Genomic DNA, 23220 nt, shown 5'->3' with positions numbered 1-23220 from the left:
TTGTGCCAATCAGACAATTCAAACCACACCAGAGCAATCATCAGGAACTGCAGTGGCTGCAATCTGAGTGGAACAAGAGCGAAAAGCGCTTTGTAGGTTTCCCCTAGAACTCCACTGCCAATTGCCTCTCCAGAATTCTAAAAAAAAAAAAAATAGTGATTATGGGACTGTCCAGCAAATACAGGGAGAAGGAGAAGGAAGGTGGGCTCAATGGGTTCCAGCATTGCACGTTATGAAGCATGTGTTTAAAAAACATTTTTTTTAAGTGACGTCAGCTGCAGCTCTCACAAAAGGTAGCTTCAAACAGACCCAACACATCTGGAATAAAAAAGCAGACGCCAAATTGCTTCAGCATCACGCAGTACAAAATGCAGGGACTCCCAAGTGGATTCGGCACCGATCAGGGTGAATACTCCGAAGTGCCGGCTTAAATTGTGCCATGCAGAAAGAGCCTAAGCCTTCTCTAAATTCAGTTATTTTCACACTATGATGGAAGTTTATCTCTCCTTTTTGCTAAAATTGGATTGTTACAAATCTGAATAATTGATGGTCTGTCTAGAAAAAAGTATCATTACCTCTTCCGTTAACAAAGCGGTATTAAATCTGCAGACAGCTCCACAGTTTATACGTCAAATAATACTTGCTGTACATATTCCAATATTACCATTTTTTCCCAGAGGGCATATGTGCATGATCTGCTTGTTAAAAAACAATGTGCCCCATTATTTGTGTTTAAGAACAGTGTATATTACCTATGCTTTTCCCATTTACTATGGGAAATACTGGTATGGCGGTACGTGTGTGTGCTGCAGGGATGTTTGCCATGTGGGAGAATGTCCCATTTGGCACACGTTTGTGCATATCCTAGAGCCCTGATGCTTGTTTCAGATCTGAAAAAAACATAACTCTCATCTTTGGAATGGTAGAACCAAGTTTAAGAGACATTCCAGTGGTAATTGCTAAGAAGTTCAGGCAGTATCAGGTAGCCAGAAACCAGGATGTTTGCAGCTACGTGTCCCTATATTTTAAAACCACTTTTGCCCTCTTCCACACAGACCCTCTTCTGATCAGCATTTTCATGCTAATCTCAGTGAAAGACTCCACTTTTGCTGTGACATTGGCAAAACAGCTAAAAATAAAACAAGCCTGCTTTGTGCAGTAGAAAAACTACAGTCTGGTGAAGGAATCAGAACAGAGTAATCTTTGTCAGATAGTAGGTTAAGATATTTCTTGCTAATCTGTTTTATGTGTTCCTTAAGAAGAGAAGCACATTTCTGCAGCTGGAACACTAGCCACATACGACTTACTGTGGCAGAGCTAGTTCCTTACATTTTACCTGGAGACCAGCTACAGTGCCAACTAAAATGCAGAAGTGTGAACAAAGAACACTATAAAGGGAAACGTGAATGGTCAGCTGTACTTGAGTGACCACACAAATTACACTGTAAGGGGGCTGCGGCTACTAAAGTACGTTGCAAGCAAAAACAAACCGCGGAAACAATCAAGTATTTAAAGTGCACCTTGCAAAAATATCCAATTATGTCTTTCTTTAATCAGAGAGCCATAGGCTCACCATCAACACCTTCTAAAGTGCAACACCTTCTAAAGTGCACCATCAACACCTTCTAAAGTGCAACTCAACAGAATTAAAAGACGGTTGTATAAAGACTGAGTACTCCCAGCCTCCGACATGGAATATAAAAGAAGAGGAGGTGGTGTGTCAAGCATCTTCATTGGGACTCTACTAACATCGGACTTTCAAAGCAAGATTGTATACGAAATTGACATCGTGATTGCATATGAATTTTTGGAATTGTAAATTATTTGAGTTGCACTGTGCACTTTAGAAGGTGTTGATGGTGAGCCTATGGCTCTTTGATTAAAGAAAGACATAATTGGATATTTTTGCACAGTGCACTTTAAATACTTGATTTACTTGATTTAATACTTGAGCACTTTAGAAGGTGTTGATGGTGAGCCTATGGCTCTTTGATTAAAGAAAGACATAATTAGATATTTTTGCACAGTGCACTTTAAATACTTGATTGTTTCCTTGGTTTGTTTTTGCTTGCAACGTTCTTGAGTGTCCAGCATAGCCTATTTTTGTAGTTGCCTTGAAGGTTACAAAGCTTGGTAGTTTCTTGGATTAAGGAAGTCTAAAAATGTGTGGTTGCACTTCCGCAGTACTGGGTGCTCTGTTATTTCTCTATTGTGCCAGTGTACCACAACAATCTAGTATTCAGAAGCAAAAATGAGCCAGTTCAGTGTATATAGTTTCTAGAAATAATTATACCAAGGTTTGTCTTCACTCACCACACTCTGATCTGCAGGTGCTTCCTTCTAAATTCCAACGTGAATTTTGGTACGGTCGTGCTTTCTGCATCTGCTCAGAGGGACTTTCTTTTTACTTAATATATTTCATGTCTGAGATCTTGCATAGAAACCATATTCCAGGAAATGGTCTAGTACTTATTAAACTCTGCCCAGCCCCCAGAAGTCATGGCTGAAGCAGAAGAACAAGTTTTCTGATATAACAATAGTGACAACAGAATATGTAACTTTATTCACTATGGTTGCAGCAGTCCACTAGAAAAGCATAAATCCAGATTACATCACCATCCACACATTATTACATTAAAGTGCATTTACACAAAAGCAGGGACAAAAGTGACTTCACTTGCCTCAAGCTTGTCACAAACACACACTCAACTGGCAAATGTTGACACGCACACACCCACAGTTGACACAGATTCATTGTGCACATAACAGTATCTATAGCACACAAGAGCTTTGTTCTCCTGGAAAACTTTCATCACTACCATCTCACTATCCTTGCACTACAGCATCAGCTGCCCTTTGAGAACAAACCAAGGGAAACACAAGTAGATCGTGGGGTGATGGTGGTTGAAGGTGGTTCCTTTTGGTAAACTAAGAAAATAATTGCATAGACTCTAGATAAAATTGGGGCGGTGTCTGTGAACCCAAAATGGATCAGTCCTGCATTTGTTGCACACACACACACGCACCATTACAACCTAGACAATAGGTTATGTTGCCAGCCGCAATTGTGTATTGAAAGAAAATAAACAAGCTCTTGGTTACTCCTTAAAGGTCTGCTGCATCATTTAAATATATTTGGTTCAGTTGCTTTCGATCGTGCTCCAAATGGATAAAAATATATATTTGTATCTATTTTCAAAAGAGAATAAAAAATAATCTGGCAATTTTACTTTATGTAGGGTGAAAGCAGAGAACTTTTACTTTACTTACTTTAATGATACTGCTCATACAGCAAATTCAGCTCTGAACAGTGAAGTAGAGAACCCATATTGGCTCTGCCTGCTCCAGAAAGGTGAGGTGTATGTATCCAGCAATCTGTGCAGGGGAATCTTAGCAGGTGCACAGAAGTTCTCTTGTTCAAAATGTTCTCCCCATTCATTTTTGCGGGGCACGTTGATCTGCACAGTGTTTCTTTTATGCATGAATATTGACTGCATCCTCCAAAATACATGGGGACCTTAGTCGATACTAGAACTTCATGTGCATACTTGCATATAGATGAATCTCTGGATCAAGGACTAAGTGTATAAGCTGCTGCAGTTCATTTTCATTTGTGTACATGTTGTACCACGTACATTTTGCACTCACACATACTACATCTGTTTCTTATATAAAATCTGTGGAAGGAAATGAGGGAATAGATAATCAAATATATAGTAGTGAAAAACCCTGTTCCATTAGCAAAGGTCCGCTTGCAATTTTTAGAATATATCCCATTTTAGAAAGTATAAATAGCTTGTGTATTGATCCAGATTTCCATTTCCTACGGCCTTTCTCTCTTCAATTTCCCCTCCTTTCTCTTGTGTTCTAAATTTATAAGTTGTGATACAGAAGGCCAGCAAGTATTCTTTGGTATTCCTTGACAAACAGCTGGGGGTGGGGGGCAAGTAGTGTTTTTTATATATATATATATATTCTTCCTCCAGAATATCTTAGAAAAAAAACCATAAGAGCATATGGTCTGAGAAGTTAATTTCATAGTGGCGTTTGCTGATGCTGGGGTACATGACTTTCTCCTTCCACATAATTCAGAAGCAGGTGTATGACCTTGGTAAGCTCTGTGGTTACTCACTGGAGTCAGTGTAATGGAGCACATGTGGTCTAAAATCCTTAAAACCAAGTCAACAGGTATACCCATTTGCCAGAGTTATGCAAAAGAGCTTCAGCTGAAAGAAGTTAGAGTTTCATGGCGGTGCTACCAGTGTATTGGGGTTTCAGATAAACAGCTGGCAAGTGTATTCTTAGGGAAGTACCAAATTAGAAAATACTGGAAGTTTGGCACATGCCTTTAAACATTTAGTTCAATTAACTCACGTGTGGATATCCTCCCTTAGGTTCTCAGTAAATCACTGGTTATCAAACACTCTATTAAGGAATGTACTAATGATAATCTGACCCAGCAGATAGATGCTTACTTTGACTTCTTTTTTGGAATCCTTAGCTGACCTTTTTCTCAATAGCTGTTGACAAATGCTCCCTTTCAAACTTTTCATAAAGCAACACTGGGTCCAAGTCTATCATAGAGATGGGAATGAACCGGAAAAAAACGAACCATGTGGTTCGTCAAATTTCACGAACCACAAACTTTCATGACCCTGCCCCCAGTTAGTTTGGTTTCTGAAAACATCACATCCAGGTAAGAAAATCGTCACTTCTGCGTCAGCAGAGGGTCTGCAGGAAGTCTATCCCCCGTTGCCTAGGAAACTGATTGATCAGCACCAGGCTGTCTGCAGCGACGAACCAAAAAATGAACCAAACGAACCAGTCTAATGTTCGTGGCGGTTCGTCAGAAATGGGATCTGATGAGCCACTGGTTCGCAAACCACGAACTGGCCTGGTTCGTCATGATTTTTGGTTCGTGCCCATCTCTATATGGGAATCAGTACACTAGGTGATCAAATAGAGACCTCATTTTGCTACTGAGTTTACCCATTTCCTTCTAACATGTATGGGTTCTTAACCGTACATGTTAATATCTAGTCAACATGGATATTTACCTCCAGAAAACCACTGTCTTTTAAGTTAAGCTTGACCTGTGATGAAGGTTTATGCCTGGCTTCAGCCATATGCCCTGTCGAATACAGTACTATCAAAATAAATGATAAGCATACTCATTCAGTTTAACATTGATTAGAACTGTTTGAAAAAATGCTTATGAGAAACCTTGCCATTTTTCATGTATCATTTTTAAATAATCATTTTGGTTTGGGGTTTTAGTTAATAGATAAACTAAAATATTTTAGGATTTCTTCATTAATCTCTGTACAAGTAACTTGAAGAAGCTAAAAAATCTGAACTGAAATATGCTAAAAAATCAGAGTGATGGTTGTTGGGGGTTTTCCGGGCTGTATTGCCGTGGTCTTGCCAAGACCACGGCAATACAGCCCGGAAAACCCCCAACAACCATCGTTCTCCGGCCGTGAAAGCCTTCGACAATACAAATCAGAGTGAGTTCACATATTATAGAAATCTTACACAGAAAATGCATCCATGGAAAAACAGCATGAAACCTGTCTGTAGATCATGAAATATAAGTCTCAGAAAAAATGTATTGCATGTGATAAATCTGGGATCAAGCTTGGACACTGGGTTCCCAAAACAACGTTTTTATGCTCACTGCACATAAATATCTGCAGAGGTTGCAGACTGTCTATGGCGGGGGAATAACAATATTTCCTCCACAGAAGTACTTTTCATGAAGGAGAACCTTAACATTCTAACATAGAAGCAGAGAAGAATACCTACAGCCACCATTAAAATCTGTAGGCACGATCCAGCCTGTTTGTACTGTTTGTTTCATTGGGGGGGAGAGAGTTTTAAAAACCAATCCAGTTAATTTCTGTCAACGCTCTGTAAAAGGTGAAGCATTTTTACTTTGTGGCACTTAAACAGTCCAGTTTTTCCTCTGTTTGCCTTAGTAATACACAACTGCATTTTTAGGGAGAAAGCTACTATCTTTGACAGCTGTTTTTGGAAAAAGTACTTTTGATTTGCACGGGTGGGAAAAGAGTAGGATAAGATGACTGTATAAAATTACGAGGAAGGAGTTGCTTGCGGGGCTAGAGCCAGACAAACATACACGCACATGCACATATGTACGCAGCTTGTGCGCTTAGACCTCATGCGAATGTGACATCATTGCTAGCTTGAAGTATGAGGGGGTGACATGATGGCAGAAGGCACAATTGCCTTGTTTTCCTCTTCTGTCTAGCTTCAGTGAGAACTGGAGTGCACCATTATTCTCCACTCTGTACAAAGCCAGGCAACTCTTATGTATGCTTACTGCAAGAACAGAAGTGGCTGTAGCATTTCTGCCCCCTGCCATCCTTTCCTGATTGCTGTGCATGTGGGACATTAGGATAGGAGAGCAACAGGCTGCAGGCTTGATGCTTTCCTTGGGATGCAAGTTGGCTAAACCATAGTGGAGTACACACATGTTGCGTACAGAGGAGAGTCTTCTACAAACACAAACATAATTGTGAATTATTCCTGTGGGTGACCAAAGTTACGTATGAACTCCATAAGCTTCTTTATGGGGTTTATTCGATCAGAACTTGGAATGATCAGCCTTCCTTTAAAGGCCGTTTCCACACACGTTGAATAATGCACTTTCAATGCACTTTAGTTACCCTTTAGAAGTGGATTTTGTGTTTCACACATGAAAACCCAGTTCCAAATGATCACTAAAGATCATTGAAAGTGCATTATCCGACGTGTGTGGAAGCAGCCAAAGACTCTTTGAAGGAGTAGAAATGCCTATCCATTTACAAGCTTGGTTGTAGAAAGAAGTGATTAAAATCTATTCAGGGCCAATTAGATAAGGCTGTGAATCCTAGGACTCTTCTGTTCGGTATGTCCGAATGAATCCTTGACATTCCTGTCACTGAACATCCTTGCAGGGTCATCTACACTTTTCCTCCCAAACGTTGTCATTGCTTCACCAGCTGTTGTGAGCCAGGAAAAAAGAGGATTGCAACCAGAGGTTTCTTTCAGAAGAGTGTGAGATGGCAGAGGCCAAATAGACCTCTCGTGCCCCATACTCCTTCCTTTAACCCATCCCACTTAGAACAGGGCCAACAACTCTACGAGCTCCTCATAATGTTTAAATAAAGTGAGAGCATTCTTTTACAATATTTTATTTTATAAAAATGAATTCACTAGCACCTTTTTATAACACTTTTATATACCTGTCTACACAAGGTATGTGTGCTTCCCTCCTCCAGTTTAATTTCTTTCTTGAAATTAATGTCCATCAGTTGTCTAAGGAAAAGTTCTTTGAATACATCTATTCAAAGTAATTATCACTGTACAAAACTCTGTCCAAAGTAGGGTATGTTTGGCAGAGGCTGCACTTAAAGCCAACAGTCAACAGGTAGTTTATATGGACAGTTTGCTCCATGGATCTGTTAGGATTAAACACAATTTTCATTTTGTTTTTCAGACATTTTGGGAACAGCAGCTATGAGGTTTCCCAAGAAAATCTCAGTACCTTTCTTGGTACATGTTCCAGTAAAAAGGACAAGTATAACAAAAGCACATAAAAATATATTGACAAACCAAAGTCATTGAAAATTGTACATGTTATCAAAATTAGATTAGGGCTGAGCCAAATGATCTAAAAATACTTGGAAAAGTATGTTTTTAAAAACCTACTGGAGACTACGGAGTCCCTGAGATTTCTTCTTGCTAAGCCATTCCTCCTAAAGCAGACACAGACAGACATGGAAGATACATCGAGGTGCTTCACACACATAAAAACAGATAGATATTTCATCTGGTGTTACAGGAAAGTTCATGTATAATTCCTTTCTAGTTAAAGTACATTTTCACCCAAGTGAAAGTTTTTCTGGTGATGCATAGCAGGGACCTCTACATGTGTTTAGAAGGCCATTTGTTTAGTTATAGCAGTAGTTATGCCCAAGCAGCTGAACTTGAAGATCAATCCTGTTTTAAGCAGGAAAAAAAAGAGTGATGTCATGAACTGGTTGGCCTCCAGTTGCCAAACAGATGGCCCAGCCCTAAGCTAGTCCTATTTCTAAAATAAATAAGTGTTGAAGTTCTTTGAATCTCCTAAATATCTGGCATTCATCCTTGTCACACTCACACACACGTTTCTGGATTAGTGACAACTTCCCCATTTTTTTCAGGTTCCTTTTTCAGAAACTGTTCCACCTCAATAGAGTCCACTTTGGCATCTTCAGGTTGTTTGTTTAACCCCTCCCTTTCTGCTGCATCTTCTTTCTGTGAATGTGCTGGTATTTTCTTAATACAACAAGCATTTCCTACAGCTAGCACGATAGATGAGATAACAACTTCAACACCAGCAATAAGAAAAACGTACATGTATTTATGAGTTGCATCCAAGAGTTTACCTAGAAAAGAAAATTCACAAGTCATTAAAAACTTGCTAACGTTACAGAGAAGAAAATGGCAACATAGTCAATCAAATACATTCTCTAAATGGGCATAAATATATCCTCAAAAAACTTTGAAGCCAAAGTCCAAGTGAAAAAATTCCCTAAGAAACCTGCCAGTCTTACCTTACATGCCTTTAGCTCAAGGCTTCTCCTTTTAAAAAAAATAGATTTTAAGGATTTAAATGGTGACAGGACTAGTCTGTTCACTGTACATTTTTTATTTTTATTTTTTTTAAGCAAAACTTTATTCCCTTCTCTCATCAGAGAAAAGGGCCTGGCTGTTATGCCCAGGGCTTTTTTTCTGGGAAAAGAGGTGGTGGAACTCAGGACCACACAATGACGTCACTTTGGGTCAGCTGGAACAAGGGGGCGAGTTTTGCGACGTCGCACAAAACCCGCGTGAGAAAACGCGATATTTCACGTTTTCCCCGGCACAATCCACAACATTGCGGCATGGAGCAGCTTCAGGTAAGCCATCTGGAAATGGCCAAAATCTCTCACATGTATTTGGAACTATTTGTTTTGAGAAGGAGAACATCTCAGAAAGTGTGACAAATCCACATGAACTGCAAATTAATGGAAATTCAGATTATCTGTGAGAATTCTGCCATTTAGATATTTGTCATGCTTCTTGGAACACTGTAAATTATGTGAGGAGGATACTAATTCTTGGTTGTCTGTCATGATTAGCATCTGACTGTACACCCTTTCCACACTCTCCACCCTTGTTCCTCACTTCACATTTGTCTACTTTTTTCTTCTGTAAACTTGAAGGTAATGGTTGTTTCTTCATCATCATTCAGACATCTATTTTTCTCACATAAACAAGAGTGGTGTAGCAATTAAAATATTGGACTACAAGTGGGGAGACTCAAGTTCAAATCTCCAGACAGGCATCTTATTAGATGAGCTTTCTTGGCCTAATCTACCTCAAAAAGTTTTTGAAAGGATGAAATGGGGGGCAAGGAGAACTCTGTATGCTGCCCAGAGCCCCTTGGAGAACAGGATAAAAAAATGCAACAAACATATTTAGACATCCTATTGTGTGTCCAAAGTAAATTTCCAGCTGACTTTTCAGATTCTTTCAACATCAACAGTCCCCCGTTGTGGGCAAGAGATCCCCACTCCTAGTCCCTGCCCCCCACCTCTCACCTGGCCTGCGGGGGGAGGGAAGACATGGGAACTAGCCAAAAATACTCCCAAAGTATTCTGCACTCTCCGGAACACTTCCACATTGCACTGGGAATGACGTCATTTCCAGTGTGACACGGAAGTGCAGGGTCAACCAGATTGAGGGCCAATTTTTACCAAATTAGCCCCTGGTGCAACCCATTGCTTCCGGATCGCACTTGGAATTACATCATTCCCATCGCAATGTGGAAGCATTCCAAAGTATGCGCACATGAGGCAGGTGCTCCCATCATGTTCCCCACACCCCTCCCACCCCCTGCTTTGAGGCCCAGGGGACCTAGCAATCTTAACACAAATAATAAAGAAGACTGCCATTCAACACCTTACTCTATGCTTCCTACTGTGACTGTCACCACTTGTTCTTCTGTCTTATTCCACAAGCATCTCACAGCACTTAATGAACAGGGAATTAATTAACTGAATTGAACATTTACCTGCTGAAGGTGGCCCAATTAGAACAGCCATTGCCTCAACCAGGAGAACCAAGCCAATGGCACTGGAAAACTTCTTTGTCCCAACAATAGCCATGAGAACTTCAAACTGAAGAGCACCAACCATTCCATAGGAAATACCAAAGAAAATGCAGAAGACCACTAGGCCACCATAATTGTAGGACATTGACCCCATGAGATCAGTAAAGCCGTTAAAAAACATAGCGAAACTAAAGAAGTAGACACAGCGAGGCCTAACCCATTTCAAGCCAGCCACTATTCCACAAATAGGTCGAGCAAAGATATCAATAAATCCAAGGATGGTCAGAAGGAAAGCCGCTTTGGTGTCAGGATACTTCAGATCTTTAGCATAGCTCACCACAAAGACTGGGGGCACGAACAAGCCCAGAACCATGATGGATGCAGCCAATGTGTAGATTAGGAAGCCTCGATCTTTAAAGACACCAAAATCCAATAGTTTTTTCTTGATTTTTTTCTCAGAGACCTGTTTGGAATCTTCAGGTTTCTTAGGAGGCTCCAGAGGTCTCATCAAAGCTCCACAGACACAACAGTTCAAAAGCATCCCACCCAGGATAAGAAATCCCCCTCGCCATCCATACTCATGTTGCAGTATCTGCCCCAATGGTGAAAGTGCACAAAGAAAAACAGGGCTTCCAGCTGCGGCCAGCCCATTGGCTAAAGGTCGGCGTTTGTCAAAGTAGCGATTTAGCATGATGAGCGAAGGCTGGAAATTGAGCGCAAGACCCAAACCTGCAAAAGAACAAGTCCCATTTTAAACAAAATTCAGCAGCTATAGCAGAGGTGGACAAAGATTTCCACAGAACACAGGCTGCAGGTCCCCGATTCCCAACCCCAAGACACAAAGGTAGTCAGGATGTGGTCCTTTGTAGGCTATATTCTTTTCACTAATACAGTTACACTGGCATGTCAATGTGGGGTGCACCCTATTGACGAAACCTATGTAGAAGTACATTTGAACTGGATCTCGAGTGGAAAGGAAGTTTTACTTAACATGATTTTGTTTGTGTAAGATATCGGGCAACAGCTACTGTAAGAGCTGATTTTTCATTTCTGATTTATTTTTATTTATTTAAAATATATCCTACTTTTCTCCCAGTCAATGAGATTCAGGTTAACATGGTAGCTTGGAATACCTTTTATCAGCTGACCCGGAAGACAACCCAGATATTATAACTGGTCCAGAATGCAGCAGCCCTATTATTGTCAGGGGCTAGTCATTGGAAACATATGTTACCCAGCTTGAAACAGCGGCACTGGCTGCCAGTTTGTTTCCGACTTAAGTTCAAGGTGCTGGTCCTTTAAAACCCTTCATGACCTGAGACCCACATTTTTGAAGGGCCATCTCCTTCCATATGACCTGGTGTGACAGCTATGATCTTCAGGCAGCCTGTCCCACCACCTAAGGGTGACCTGCCTGGCATCAACCAGAGTCTAGGCCTTTTCCATCGTGGCCCCAATTCTGAAGAACAGACTCCCTGAAGAGGCGCGAGGAGCCCCTCCTTGGAGAAATTCAGCAGGTGCTGCAAGTCTTGCTTGTTTGCCATGGTTTTTGAGGGGATGTGAAGAGCAAGCATTTTTTTTATGTGAGGGGAGTTTTTATCTTGCTTTTAATTTGGAAATCTTTTAACCATTTTGTAAGCCACCTGGAACTATGTGGAGAGGTGGGGTATAAATACTTTAAGTACATAAATTCAAAGCGACTTGCATCAAATACGTTTTCTGCTTTCTTCCTAATCCACCCACCTTCCAGTCCTCATTTGTTCCCTTTCTTTTCATAGTAGAGCTCCTATCTTAACCCTGATGTGATCTCTATCATTTTTAACGCTGACTCCTTTGGTTCCTGCTCCATTCCCCCCACCCAATGCTGCAAAGTCCCCAACGTGGACAGAAGACAATAAGGGACTGCAGTTGAAATAATGGAGATGGGGGAAAGCAACAGCAGCAGCCTCAATCACCTTCAGCCAGTGTTCCTATACACAAAAATCAAAATACTATTTGATGCAGTCATTTTACTCCAATTTGGAATGAGACGAGATTAAAGAACGTCATTATGGGGCAGGGCTTGCTGAAACATATCTTGTGCTATGTCTTGCACAAGCGGAAATGCAAGACAGGAAGAAAGGATTTTTTAGTCTCCAGATGCTTGATTATCTTATCTATAAATAACATTAAATGGCAGGTCCGCGTAATTAGTGAAACAGACCGTCCTCTTGCTGCTCTCCACTTGCATTTACAGGTACATGCAGGCAGTTATGACTGAACAGCAACTGTGATGGGGTTACACTTACCTGGGAGAAGGAAAAGCATGGAAACAAATGTTTGACTGCCAGGAAAGGATGGGGAATCAGGGAAAGACGGTGTCGGAAAGAATATTGGGAATGTGGGAGCCACTTGAAGCACATGTTACAGCAGTCCTAAGACTACAGAACTTCATAATGCACATGGAACCTCAGTATTGCCTTGCCTAGAAATCTTGCATACACAAAGTCAGCATATCAAGGATAAGACTTGTGCTTTTTTCTCCTTTGAAATGTAGATCAACCTACAGTCTCAAATACTGTATTGCATAGTGTGTTGCATAGATTTTGCATAGATCTACACAACAGAATACCATGTGTTGCGTAGCTAAGTGCTGAAGGAGTCTCGCAAAGTTTGTCGCTATTACTTACCAGTAATGACACCAGCAGTAAGATAGATTTGGATAATGCTATTGCAGAAAGATGCCATTATCATCCCAAGTGAAGCAAAGAGGCCTCCAACCATCATAACAGGACGGCAACCAAACCGATTAACGCACATACTACACAGGGGACCTGACAAAATAAAGACCATCATACGTTTGTTTTTGTAACTGCAAGGAATGATTATGGGATTTGTTACATTCTGAATATCTGGTCATATTTCTCACTCGTATTCAGTTGGGTAGAGACCTGGTTGTTCTGGATGACCCTGGGCAAGCTTGATTCAGATACAGGCATGCACTTAAGAAGCCCTGAGTATCTAGTTAGCTTTTCTATATCAAATCATTTACCTCCCGGCTAGAGGTACACCACAGATAACATCTTAGGTTCATTACAGGGTATTGTACACAAGTAATACAATTATGGAGTCTCTACATCCATTTTAAGCCTTTATTATTACAAAATAATTATTTGGCATTTTTAATATCAACTCAATCAACAGAAAATCATGTCGTCCATTATAACTACACAGATCATTAAAGGAGAGCAATTACATGAGTCCAAAAAAGTATCTTACCCAAAGATACGAAGGTCACAGGCACGGAGACACTTCTAAAAAGAAGCTCAATCAAGTTAGCCTGTCATATTTATAGGGTTTCAGAACCTTCTCATAACAATGGTTGTCTATCTCTCTTCAAAGACTCAAATTCTTGTCTAACTAACTAATTATCTTATGAATTCATACACCAAACAAGGTTATCCATATTTGAAATATCTTGAAACTTATAAGAATAGTTCATTCTTGCTACTTCTTGTCTTAACAAAATCTATGTGGAATGGAGTGGACCATTGGATATTTATTGTGAAGGGTCCTTCTACTCTGAGGAAAGGAAGACCTCTTGGTGGGTGATTCCCACCCTCCATTCAGGGAGGCAGGAAGAAAGTTCCTCCACTTTTTGTCTCCTTGGTGGGAGTCACTCATCTCCTCAATTCTTTTCCTGCCTCGACAGGAAGAGTAGGAAGAGCTGACTCACCTATTGCTTTTTCTTTCCTTCCTTTCAACCTACTTCTACCTCTAGATTCTTATTCTTGTGCCTTTCTTCAATTCCTTCTACATTTTTTCTCTACCCTACTCTATTTCGTGTATCTACATGAAGAAACTTCAAGGGGAGACTTCTTCAGACAGGAGAATTTATTGGCCGTGGCAGCCATTTTCTCCAGATCTAACAGCATTACAGAGTGTGTTTCTCAACTGCTCTAAAATGGAAAATCGTGAGGGCAGCAATGGCTTCCTCTCTGAAGGAGAGCTAGAAGCCTCCCTTGCTGCCGTTCTCAGTACAGTTGACACAGATTGCTCAGAGACCATAGCGGCTGGCATTCACAGCATGAAAAGATCAAAGATTCAAAAGCGTGGCAGAAAGAGGCACCATTCCTCCCTACCTAAGGAGGCCTTGGCAGCTATTTCTTGCCCCGCCAGCTCAGGCAACCTTACCAACTGACTAGAAGGTGGCTGCAGAGTGGTTTCCCCACATCCATAAGCCAATCAATGGGCACAGGACCCAGCGAGAGCCAATCAAGCCATTCTGCAGATCTGCAAATATCAACAGCCTCAGGATCCAGTGCTGGTGGCAAAGGTCTACCCATGAGTAATGCATTGGGCTCGGGAGCTGAGATATTATCTCTGGATTTCCTAAACTTGATTAGACAAATTATGGGGGAATCGTTTGGATACACAGCTGCTCCTGAAAGCATGGGTAGTGTTGGTATTCACTTTTTACTTGTTCAATTTTGGAAGGTGATATATCATCTTTAGCTGCATAAGGGCTGGAAACCAGAATTCATGCCTTTGTGACCTCAAATGTAGACCATTGTAACAGAATCTAGACACACTGCCATCCCTGAGGACTATGCAGTAGCTTCAGCGGATGCATGCTTGAAGCAGTAGATCAGTGAGTTGCCAGAGGCACATTACATTGGAACTCCTGCATCTGTAGTGGCGTCCTGTTATTTTCAGAGCACAATTCAAAATCTTGGCTCTGACCTAATAAACCTTTTTGCGGTTTGGACCCTACTTATCTCAAAAATGTATTCTATCCTTAGGTCCCTCATGAAATTTAAGACCATCCAAGAATGCCTTTTCAACTGTACTATCTGTGACCCAAGATCAAACCACAAGGGCATGTACACAGGCATTCCTGATGGTTCTCTGCAGTTGTGGAACACTCTTCCTCTGCTATCTTTGAAAGTCAGTACACAAACACCAGAGAACTTCTTGTCTCTCAAATGGCACAGACCAATATAGAATGGGTAATTCTACAGCTGAAAATAAATCTAGATAGATGGAAAGCCTAACAGTTCATAGGGTATAGTTAATACCATAAACATAAATATGTACTCCCATCAAACCTGCCTAATCAGTCGTCTTACGCTCTCGGCTTCCTGAAAATATACCACAAGATTAGTCTCCCCCTCCACCCCGGAATGAGGCATCACCTTGTTCTTATCTCAAACTCCAGCTGCTAGAGACAGAAGAGAAGGGAATTTTATAAATAAATAAACTACCTGATTTACTTGGCTATCTTAAGGACTTTTTAATAACATCAGCACTAGAATGAAAATGACCAGCTGAGGAACAGGCAGCCACATGAACTCCTATTGAAGAATCCCATTTAGCTCCACTGGAAGGTTAAATGTTCCCTGTCTCCACCTACCACTGTACCTCTATAAGCAGTTTGCCCACATTCATTGCAACTAGACAGAACTGGTATGCACTCAGCAGACAAAAAAACCTAACCAACAACTCTGATTTACACATACATGCAATTCTTTCAATTTGGTCTAACTCTAAATTATAACAGAATGTTATTGCTCCTTTTACTTCCTGCTTAAACGCCCTTAATTATTTTACAGTCCACATGCTTAAAAGTTCTTGTCAAGTTAAACAGGAGGAGTGAAAGGCAACAACCTTATTAAGTGCCTCTTTGCAATATAATTGAGGATGAGATTATTCCATTGGTAACTACTCTGAGTTCAGGGAGAAAATAAATAACCTGGATCTGCTGAATAAATTGCTTAGGCAGTTGCCATTGTTCCCAACAGCCTAAATCTAAAGACCTTCTGAAGCAATGTCACCAGACCTCCTGTATCCCTTCAAAGTCCTCCCTTCAGGTCCAGTAGTAGTATGGGTCAGTAGGAAACAGCACCTCATCAGGAGGACACTGAGATACATGCCTACAAGATAGCATTCAAGAACCCTGCTCAGTTCTGGAAACCAGAAGTACCTCTGTTGTCACCTGCCACAATTGCTCTCAAAACCCTCCTGGGCTTACCTTAAATAACACTGGGGTTAATTCCATTAATGATGCAGAGCCAGTGACAAAGCTCTTCAATAGCCACCAGGACTTCGCTACTGCTATATCTCCCTCAGCTACTCTTTTTGTCTCTCTGAAGCAATGGCAATCTAGTTGGACAGCTTGCTACCTTTTCCTTGCCCTGAACCTAACTGGGCAGCTCCCGTGTTCTTTTAGTAACTCTCAGCCTTTTTCCTCATTGCCTAAAGTCAAAGTCGCTCAGCTTCATTATTGTACAGAACAGGACAGCAGGTCATATGCTTGTTCAGTTGCCATTGAAAAATGCCTCTTTAGCTTATCAAATGCCTTTTTGGCCTCAAGAGAATGGACAACTGCTGGTTCTAATTTAAATTTTGCCAGGGAAAGTATCTCTCATGTTGTCTGAATTCTGGATTCTTCTAACGAAGCCTACTTGATTTTAGGAACTGATGTGGGATTTACCTCTTAATGCTTATCCACAAGGAATGATCAAGATTTTAGAATCTACATTAATCAGCAAGATAATAAGTCTTTACTTTGTACAGGTTGTGGGGCCCCTTTTCAGATTTATGGGTGACTGAGATTAATGTTCATACATTTTTAGGGTAATTTATTAATTTAGTGTGGTTCTTCACAGACAGGGATGAAGATATGGAAGCAATACTTTTACTAGTCTGTAAGGAAGCTATTTGGTGTGTTGAGATGCTAATTTCTGTACCTCTACATTCTGACTTCCTTCTTTGCTTCAATCCATCCACCTCTGACTGAGATACAAAGGCTCAGGGATCAATTTTATCTAAAGTCATCTAGAGTTATCTGAGAATGAAATGCCCCTTTGATCTCTTTATTTCTGTTTCAAATAATAAAAAGACTTACCTGTTCCATAAAGCATAGCCAACAGAATGGAGGAGATCCATGCCGTGTCACTATATCCAACACCAAACTCCCGAATCAGTTCCTTGAAAAAGACACTCATGGCCTTAGGAAAGGCATAGGAGAAGCCAGTAATGACGAAGCCGCCAAAGAGAACAGCCCAGCCCCAGCCGCCATCTGGGGCTTTAACTCCAGTTGGACCATCATCAATTACCACAGCTCCCATAGTGAGAGTATATCAGCTTCCTAAGACATAAATGGGAGGAAAAAGCAGTGGTTACAGAGCCCACCAGTAACAGGAAAAACCATATCACTGTTGTTATACAGTACAGACCAGTAGTACAGTACACGCCAAATAACAGAATGTACCATGAAAAGCAAAGATCCAGAGGAGTTAGCCGTGTTAGTCTGTAGTTGCAAAATAGCACCTTTAAGACTAACCAACTTTATTGCAGCTTACGCTTTCAAGAACCACAGTTCTCTTCGTCAGATGCATGGAGGGTATGAAGAAACTGGCCAGAGATATATAGGTGGTGAGGGGAGTGGGGAGTAGATGCAAATTAAAGTCATGAAAGAGGTGGAGTGCACAATTCAGGCTGGGTGTGACCCCTCCCCTCCATAGCTGAATATAATAATAATAATAATAATAATAATAATAATAATAATCGATTTATATACCACCCTTCAGGACAATTTAATGCCCACTCAGAGCGGTTTACAAAGTATGTCACTATTATCCCCACAACAAAACACCCTGTGAGGTGAGTGAGGCCGAGAGAGCTCCAGAGAGCCGTGACTAGCCCAAGGTCACCCAGCTGGCTTCAAGTGGAGGAGTGGGGAATCAAACCCAGCTCTCCAGATTAGAGTCCCGCGCTCTTAACCACTACACCAAACTGGCTCTCTGAATGGAATGCCTGAATGGAATGCCTGAAAGGCAGTTACTTCTGATGATGAGATAACCATCCAGAGTCTCTCTTCAATCCAGAGGAGTTAGCCATGTTAGTCTGTAGTAGCAAAAAAGTAAAAAGTCCAGTAGCACCTTTAAGACTAACCAACTTTACTGTAGCATAAGCTTTCAAAAACCACAGCTCTCTTTGTCAGATGCATCTGACGAAGAGAACTGTGGTTCTTGAAAGCTTATGCTACAGTAAAGTTGGTTAGTCTTAAAGGTGCTACTGGACTTTTTTCTATTCAATCCAAGTCTGATTGAGTCAAAGTTACATATGAATTCCAATTCAGCAGCTTCCCATTGGATTCTGCTTTTGAAATGTTTCTGTTGAACTATGGTGTCCTTTAAGTCCTTGATGGAGTGGTCTGGTAGAGTGAAGTGTTCTACTGGTTTCTAGATATTGACGTTTTAATGTCAGATTTGTGTCCATTTCAGGCATTCCATTCAGATTCAGCTATGGAGGGGAGGGGTCATACCCAACCTAAATTGTGCACTCCATCTCCTTCTTGACTTTTGCAACTGGTTTGCATCTGCTCCCCCCTCCCCTCACCACCTATATATCTTTGGCCAGTTTCTTCATATCCTCCATGCATCTGACGAAGAGAACTGTGGTTCTCAAAAGCTTATGCTACAATAAAGTTGGTATGAAAAGCAAAGCTATCCTTTTCTAAGCTTATTCACGCTTGTTTCTATCTTTGTCCAAATTGTTTTTGCTTCCTTTGGATTTCCCACTTTCTGTTCCACTTTCCATGGGGTTCTGAGACATACCTTAACTACCAGAGATTATTTTTTAAAAAATGTTAATATCTGTTCAGTTGTAATGCTTGGAAAGTGGAACAGAAAGTGGGAAATCCAAAGGAAGCAAAAACAATTTTGTCTCCACTTTCCATGGGGTTCTGTGACATACCTTAACTACTGGAGATTGTTTTTAAAATGTTAATATCTGTTCAGTTGTAATGCTTGGAAAGTGGAACAGAAAGTGGGAAATCCAAAGGAAACAAAAACAATTTGGACAAAGGTAGAAACAAGCGTGAATAAGCTGAAAACTATTAAGAGATGGCTTTTTATGAAGATGTACTCCAAAGGATAAATATTCCAACTGACTATTTCTGATTAATTTGGGGTGTATTGTAGGGATACATATTTGGAAATTAAACCTGAACCAAATCTCTTCTGTTCTTTGTTGAATATACTGAATTGGATTTCTAAAACTGGAAATCTTCAGAAATTACTTTGGTGCTTTGCTATCTGCCTTTCACAGTTGCATGATGCAAAAGCAGTGGAAGGGTAGCAAGAGGAAAGGACAGATAAACTGACAAAGAATGCCAACCAGAAGAGTTAGCAGATATGCCTGCCAAAGAGGATCATCCTGATAGGTGTTTCTGTGCAGTTTCCACTTTCTATCCATCAGGGCACTGACATGGGAAAAACTTCCCTGTTTCTTTATAAGCAGAAATGGGTCATGTTTGCTGCTATTCTGTTCTCTCTTCTGGGGCTTCACCTGCCTGCCTGCACCTCTGAATACAGGTAAATGCCTGCTGTGTTCTACATGGTAGAGAGCTACCTGTCATTCACTTATTCGAAGAGAACTATATGTGCAAACTTGTAAAAAGCATTTGAATTCAGTAACATGAGAGCAAAGATTTAGTTGTGTGGTTTAGCTTCTTTGCTCATATTTTTCTAAATCACGAGCAGTTAAAATACATCTACATTTTTCTCTGCTAAATCGACTTCTCCAAAATGGTCCAGGTTTTCTGTTTAGCTAATGGCAAAACCACTGAACTTCCCAAGTTCCTAGTCAAGATCCAAAGACAGTGAATACCTATTACTTGCTGCAGAAAGGGATCTCCTGCTAAGCAGCACCTATTTCTCACAGGACAATCAAAAGTGTGGATATTATAACGCACATGGAAGAGGTGGGGAGAATTTGGAAATATCCCTCTGCCCCCTCAAAACACCCCACAGGGATTCAATAACCTTTCTGATTGCTCCCCACCCCTCTTTCCCCCCTTTCCTGATGCTCAGGTGCTCTCAATACTCCATCCCTCTGCAGCATTTTCAGTTCTTATTCGGACAGTTTTTACAGATTTTTTTTTTGGTAAGCTAATTGATATAGTCATATTTTTCTGCACACCTGGAGAGTCCCCTGAGTAGGCAGAAACCTCTACTTTGTCTGTGGGTAGTATCATCATGCAGCTTTTGTCATACACATGAGGGCACCCTGTTTACTACAGGATACAGTGTTAAGGGGGAGCGTAAGGGGAAAGAAGAAATCCCATTCTTTTTGCCCTGCTGCCCCTCTCCCCCACAGTCTCTGCTTCCCACACACATTGTTGCTAGCCCCAGTTCCCCCCACACCACACACACCTACGGCACTACTTCACATCCTGCTGGTTTCATATCTGCCCGCTCCCCTCATTTTACTTTCTTCTCCTCCCCTCTCCTTTTGCTTTGCCAGCTGTTGCTTTTTCAAACCTGCCGCTCCTGCCAGCTCTGCTTCCCCACCACAGCCGTAGCAGTCTGCTTTTTCCTCTTCTCCTACCCCTGACTCCTGCTCCATCACCACTCCTTATGGCAGTGGACACCTGAATTTTGTGGAATGTTTTTGTGATGTCTCTGCATGTGCACACATTGCTGTTGTCATTTGAGGAGTCTGTAACCTCTTTTTTTGTTTATCAGAAACCTGTATCTTAGCCTTGGCTGGCCCCATTGCGTGGATGTTTTGATCCACATGGTGGCACCCCTTGGCTATTATACATAAGGATCATTCTGTGCTTTGTTCCTATGATAAATGTCCTGCAAGTCCTGGGTATAAATATGAACTTGAAGCCAATGGTGTCTAGACAGCTGAGGGCTGAATGCCTGATCATTCAGAGTCCTTTCTGTGACATTTAGGCCCAGTACTCCACACAGCTTGGAAGAAAAGAATTTAACATTCAAACTCCAGAAATAAACCTGGCAGAGCCTGCCACTGCAGATTCATTGCATGGAGCTGCTTTTACAGAAGGAAAACATCCAAATGCTTTTCCTTCATCATCTCCTGATGTCTACGGGAAGATTCAATTACAATTAAACACACAGGCTACCCAAGCCACATAAAGAGAGAACATGAAACAAGTATAAAAGCCACAAGCTGTAGAAAATATAAGGGGTGGGATCCAAAGAAATTGTGCAACTCACTCCCACTAGCCCTAGGGAGCCATGGGGCTTATGTTTCCTGAAGAGTAGCAGACCTGCCCTCCTGTGCCCTAATGCAAACAAGTTTTGAAACAAAGGAAATAGTTTGAAAGCAGTTCGTGACAAGGCAAAGTGTATGCTGTTCAAAGGGGGGGGGAAGTAAAAAGACATGGGCGTGTCTGAAGTAGATCTTCAATCCCAGCCCAAGAATACCTTCTTCCAGGAAAGCAAAAAGATTCTTAAGATGGTCATGAGTTGGCAACTGCCTGAGGGTACTGCTATGGCACGATAAGGCTTGCAAGTTACATTTTATGACTGCAACAAGAAGCCCAAGACGTTTTATTTCCCCACATACTGCAAGTTCTTACCCAATCTGCAAAGAAATCACCGTTACCATCAATGACATTTCACTGTGTCATTTCCTGTACACATTTCTCACTTGTATCTTCCGTGCTGAAATACGGTAAAGGTTGCCTAAGGTTCTCCGCCTGCACTTCAACACAGTGTATGCTTCTGTCAGTCAAATTTCCATCTGCAAGTAGGCAGCTGGATTGTTAAATGAATCAATGCTTACTGCTAAAGAGCAGTGTGACTTTTTTATCTAGAAAAAAGAGCATGCATTGAATCAACTCTGTCACAAGAAGCTGAACAAACAAAAATAGTAATAAACGAACAAAGATATACATCTATCTTCGGAGCTTCTGCTTTTGTTAAGAAAAATGGCTTCAAACTAGGAAAACTCAGAGATCTAGAAGATGTTTCTCCAAAAAGAATGAAACTACTGGCATTCTCACACGTACAGTCTGCCTGCCAATTAAATTGTCTGAGAACTGATCATTATATTGCTCATATGTTCTAACTCATTCTGTGAGCCAGACAGAACTCAAAAGGTTTTGTTTGTATATTTTATTATATTTTGGTCCTGATCGTCCTCCAAGTTCAGACTGGCATACTTAGTCCCGTCCCCCCCCCATTATGCCCTTATAATAACCTTGAGATAGGCTAAGCTGAGAGACAATTTTGCTACAATGCATGGGACATGACAGATAGATCTATCAATTCCCTTGGAGTTTTACTCAAGATTAACTACTAAGTAGTACCTCTGAAACATACACTCTTGTTTCAGGAAACCTGAAGACACCTCCCTTTAAACCAGGCTCTGTATTGAAGGAAAGGGGCCATTCTGTCCCCAAAGCAACTTATAGCCAACCATGCACCCACCTTTAATCAGATAGCTGTTTGTTCTTATCCTAAAGCCATTATGCTTAACACTAACAGACAGAAGTCCAAATACTAGAACTTGTTCACTGTGTGCACACACAGCATGCGTAGAACATTTGACAGGCATCCCCGTGAAAGTCATTGTTTGATAACAGGGTTTTCCTCCTCAGTACTTTTCACTTTTAGAATATGGCCTATTGTCTGCTATGACAGTGAAACTTGATACCCAACTGACTCATCTAAAGGGCTCCCTTCACATCACATTACATCATCTTATCTTCCCTTAGGAAGCCTTTTGAGAGACACGTTTTGTCAGTACTCTCAGGGGGGGCTTAGGTCTGAAATGACCATGGGGAACAGCTATTTGCCCCACTGGGGACATTTATAGTACATCTGTACATGTTAAATTGCCGAGATGAAGCAGTTTTCTACGGCTTTTTCAGGCCAAGAAAACCTGGGGTGGGGGGGGGGAGGGGGATGTTATGTATTGCTTGAATAGGAACGAAGGCTCCTGAGGCCTACGAGACTATTGGTCTTTTGTGTCGGTAACGGCTAATCATAACTGTTGCCTTATAGTCCAATCACTGTGCTGCAAGTAATTACTTTGTATATAGTTCATGCAAATGAAGGATTCTAGCTAGGGTTGCCAGCTCCAAGTTGGGAAATTCCTGGAGGTATGTGTGGGGCGGGGGGGGGGAGGAGGGAAACCTGGAGAAAGTGGGGTTTGGGGAGGGAAAGGACCTTGGCATAGCATAAGTTCATAGAGTCCACCCCTGAAAGTAGCTGTTTTCTCCAGGTGAACTGATCTCTGTGGCCTGGAGACCAGTTGTAATTCCAGGAGATCTCCAG

General features: G+C 41.3%; 1 protein-coding gene across 1 annotated transcript in view; it reads right to left on the bottom strand.

Annotated features, from left to right (window-relative positions):
• Positions 1-7180: 7180 nt before the first annotated feature.
• The window catches only part of SLC16A3 (solute carrier family 16 member 3), a 35565-nt gene continuing 19525 nt past the window's right edge, over positions 7181-23220 (bottom strand). Inside the window, exons 2-5 of the mRNA XM_054978741.1 lie at positions 17028-17270; positions 12811-12954; positions 10103-10870; positions 7181-8432 (exon numbers count right to left, since the gene is read on the bottom strand). Of these exons, the coding sequence (XP_054834716.1) occupies positions 8161-8432; positions 10103-10870; positions 12811-12954; positions 17028-17250 (1407 nt within the window). The 5' untranslated portion in view covers positions 17251-17270 and the 3' untranslated portion in view covers positions 7181-8160. The remainder of the gene's footprint in view (positions 8433-10102; positions 10871-12810; positions 12955-17027; positions 17271-23220) is intronic.

The sequence above is a fragment of the Eublepharis macularius genome, chromosome 4 (assembly GCF_028583425.1).
Source record: "Eublepharis macularius isolate TG4126 chromosome 4, MPM_Emac_v1.0, whole genome shotgun sequence".
Taxonomy (NCBI): domain Eukaryota; kingdom Metazoa; phylum Chordata; class Lepidosauria; order Squamata; family Eublepharidae; genus Eublepharis; species Eublepharis macularius.
The sequence above is the reverse complement of the archived record's forward strand: the minus strand, read 5'-3'. Positions and strand labels throughout refer to the sequence as shown.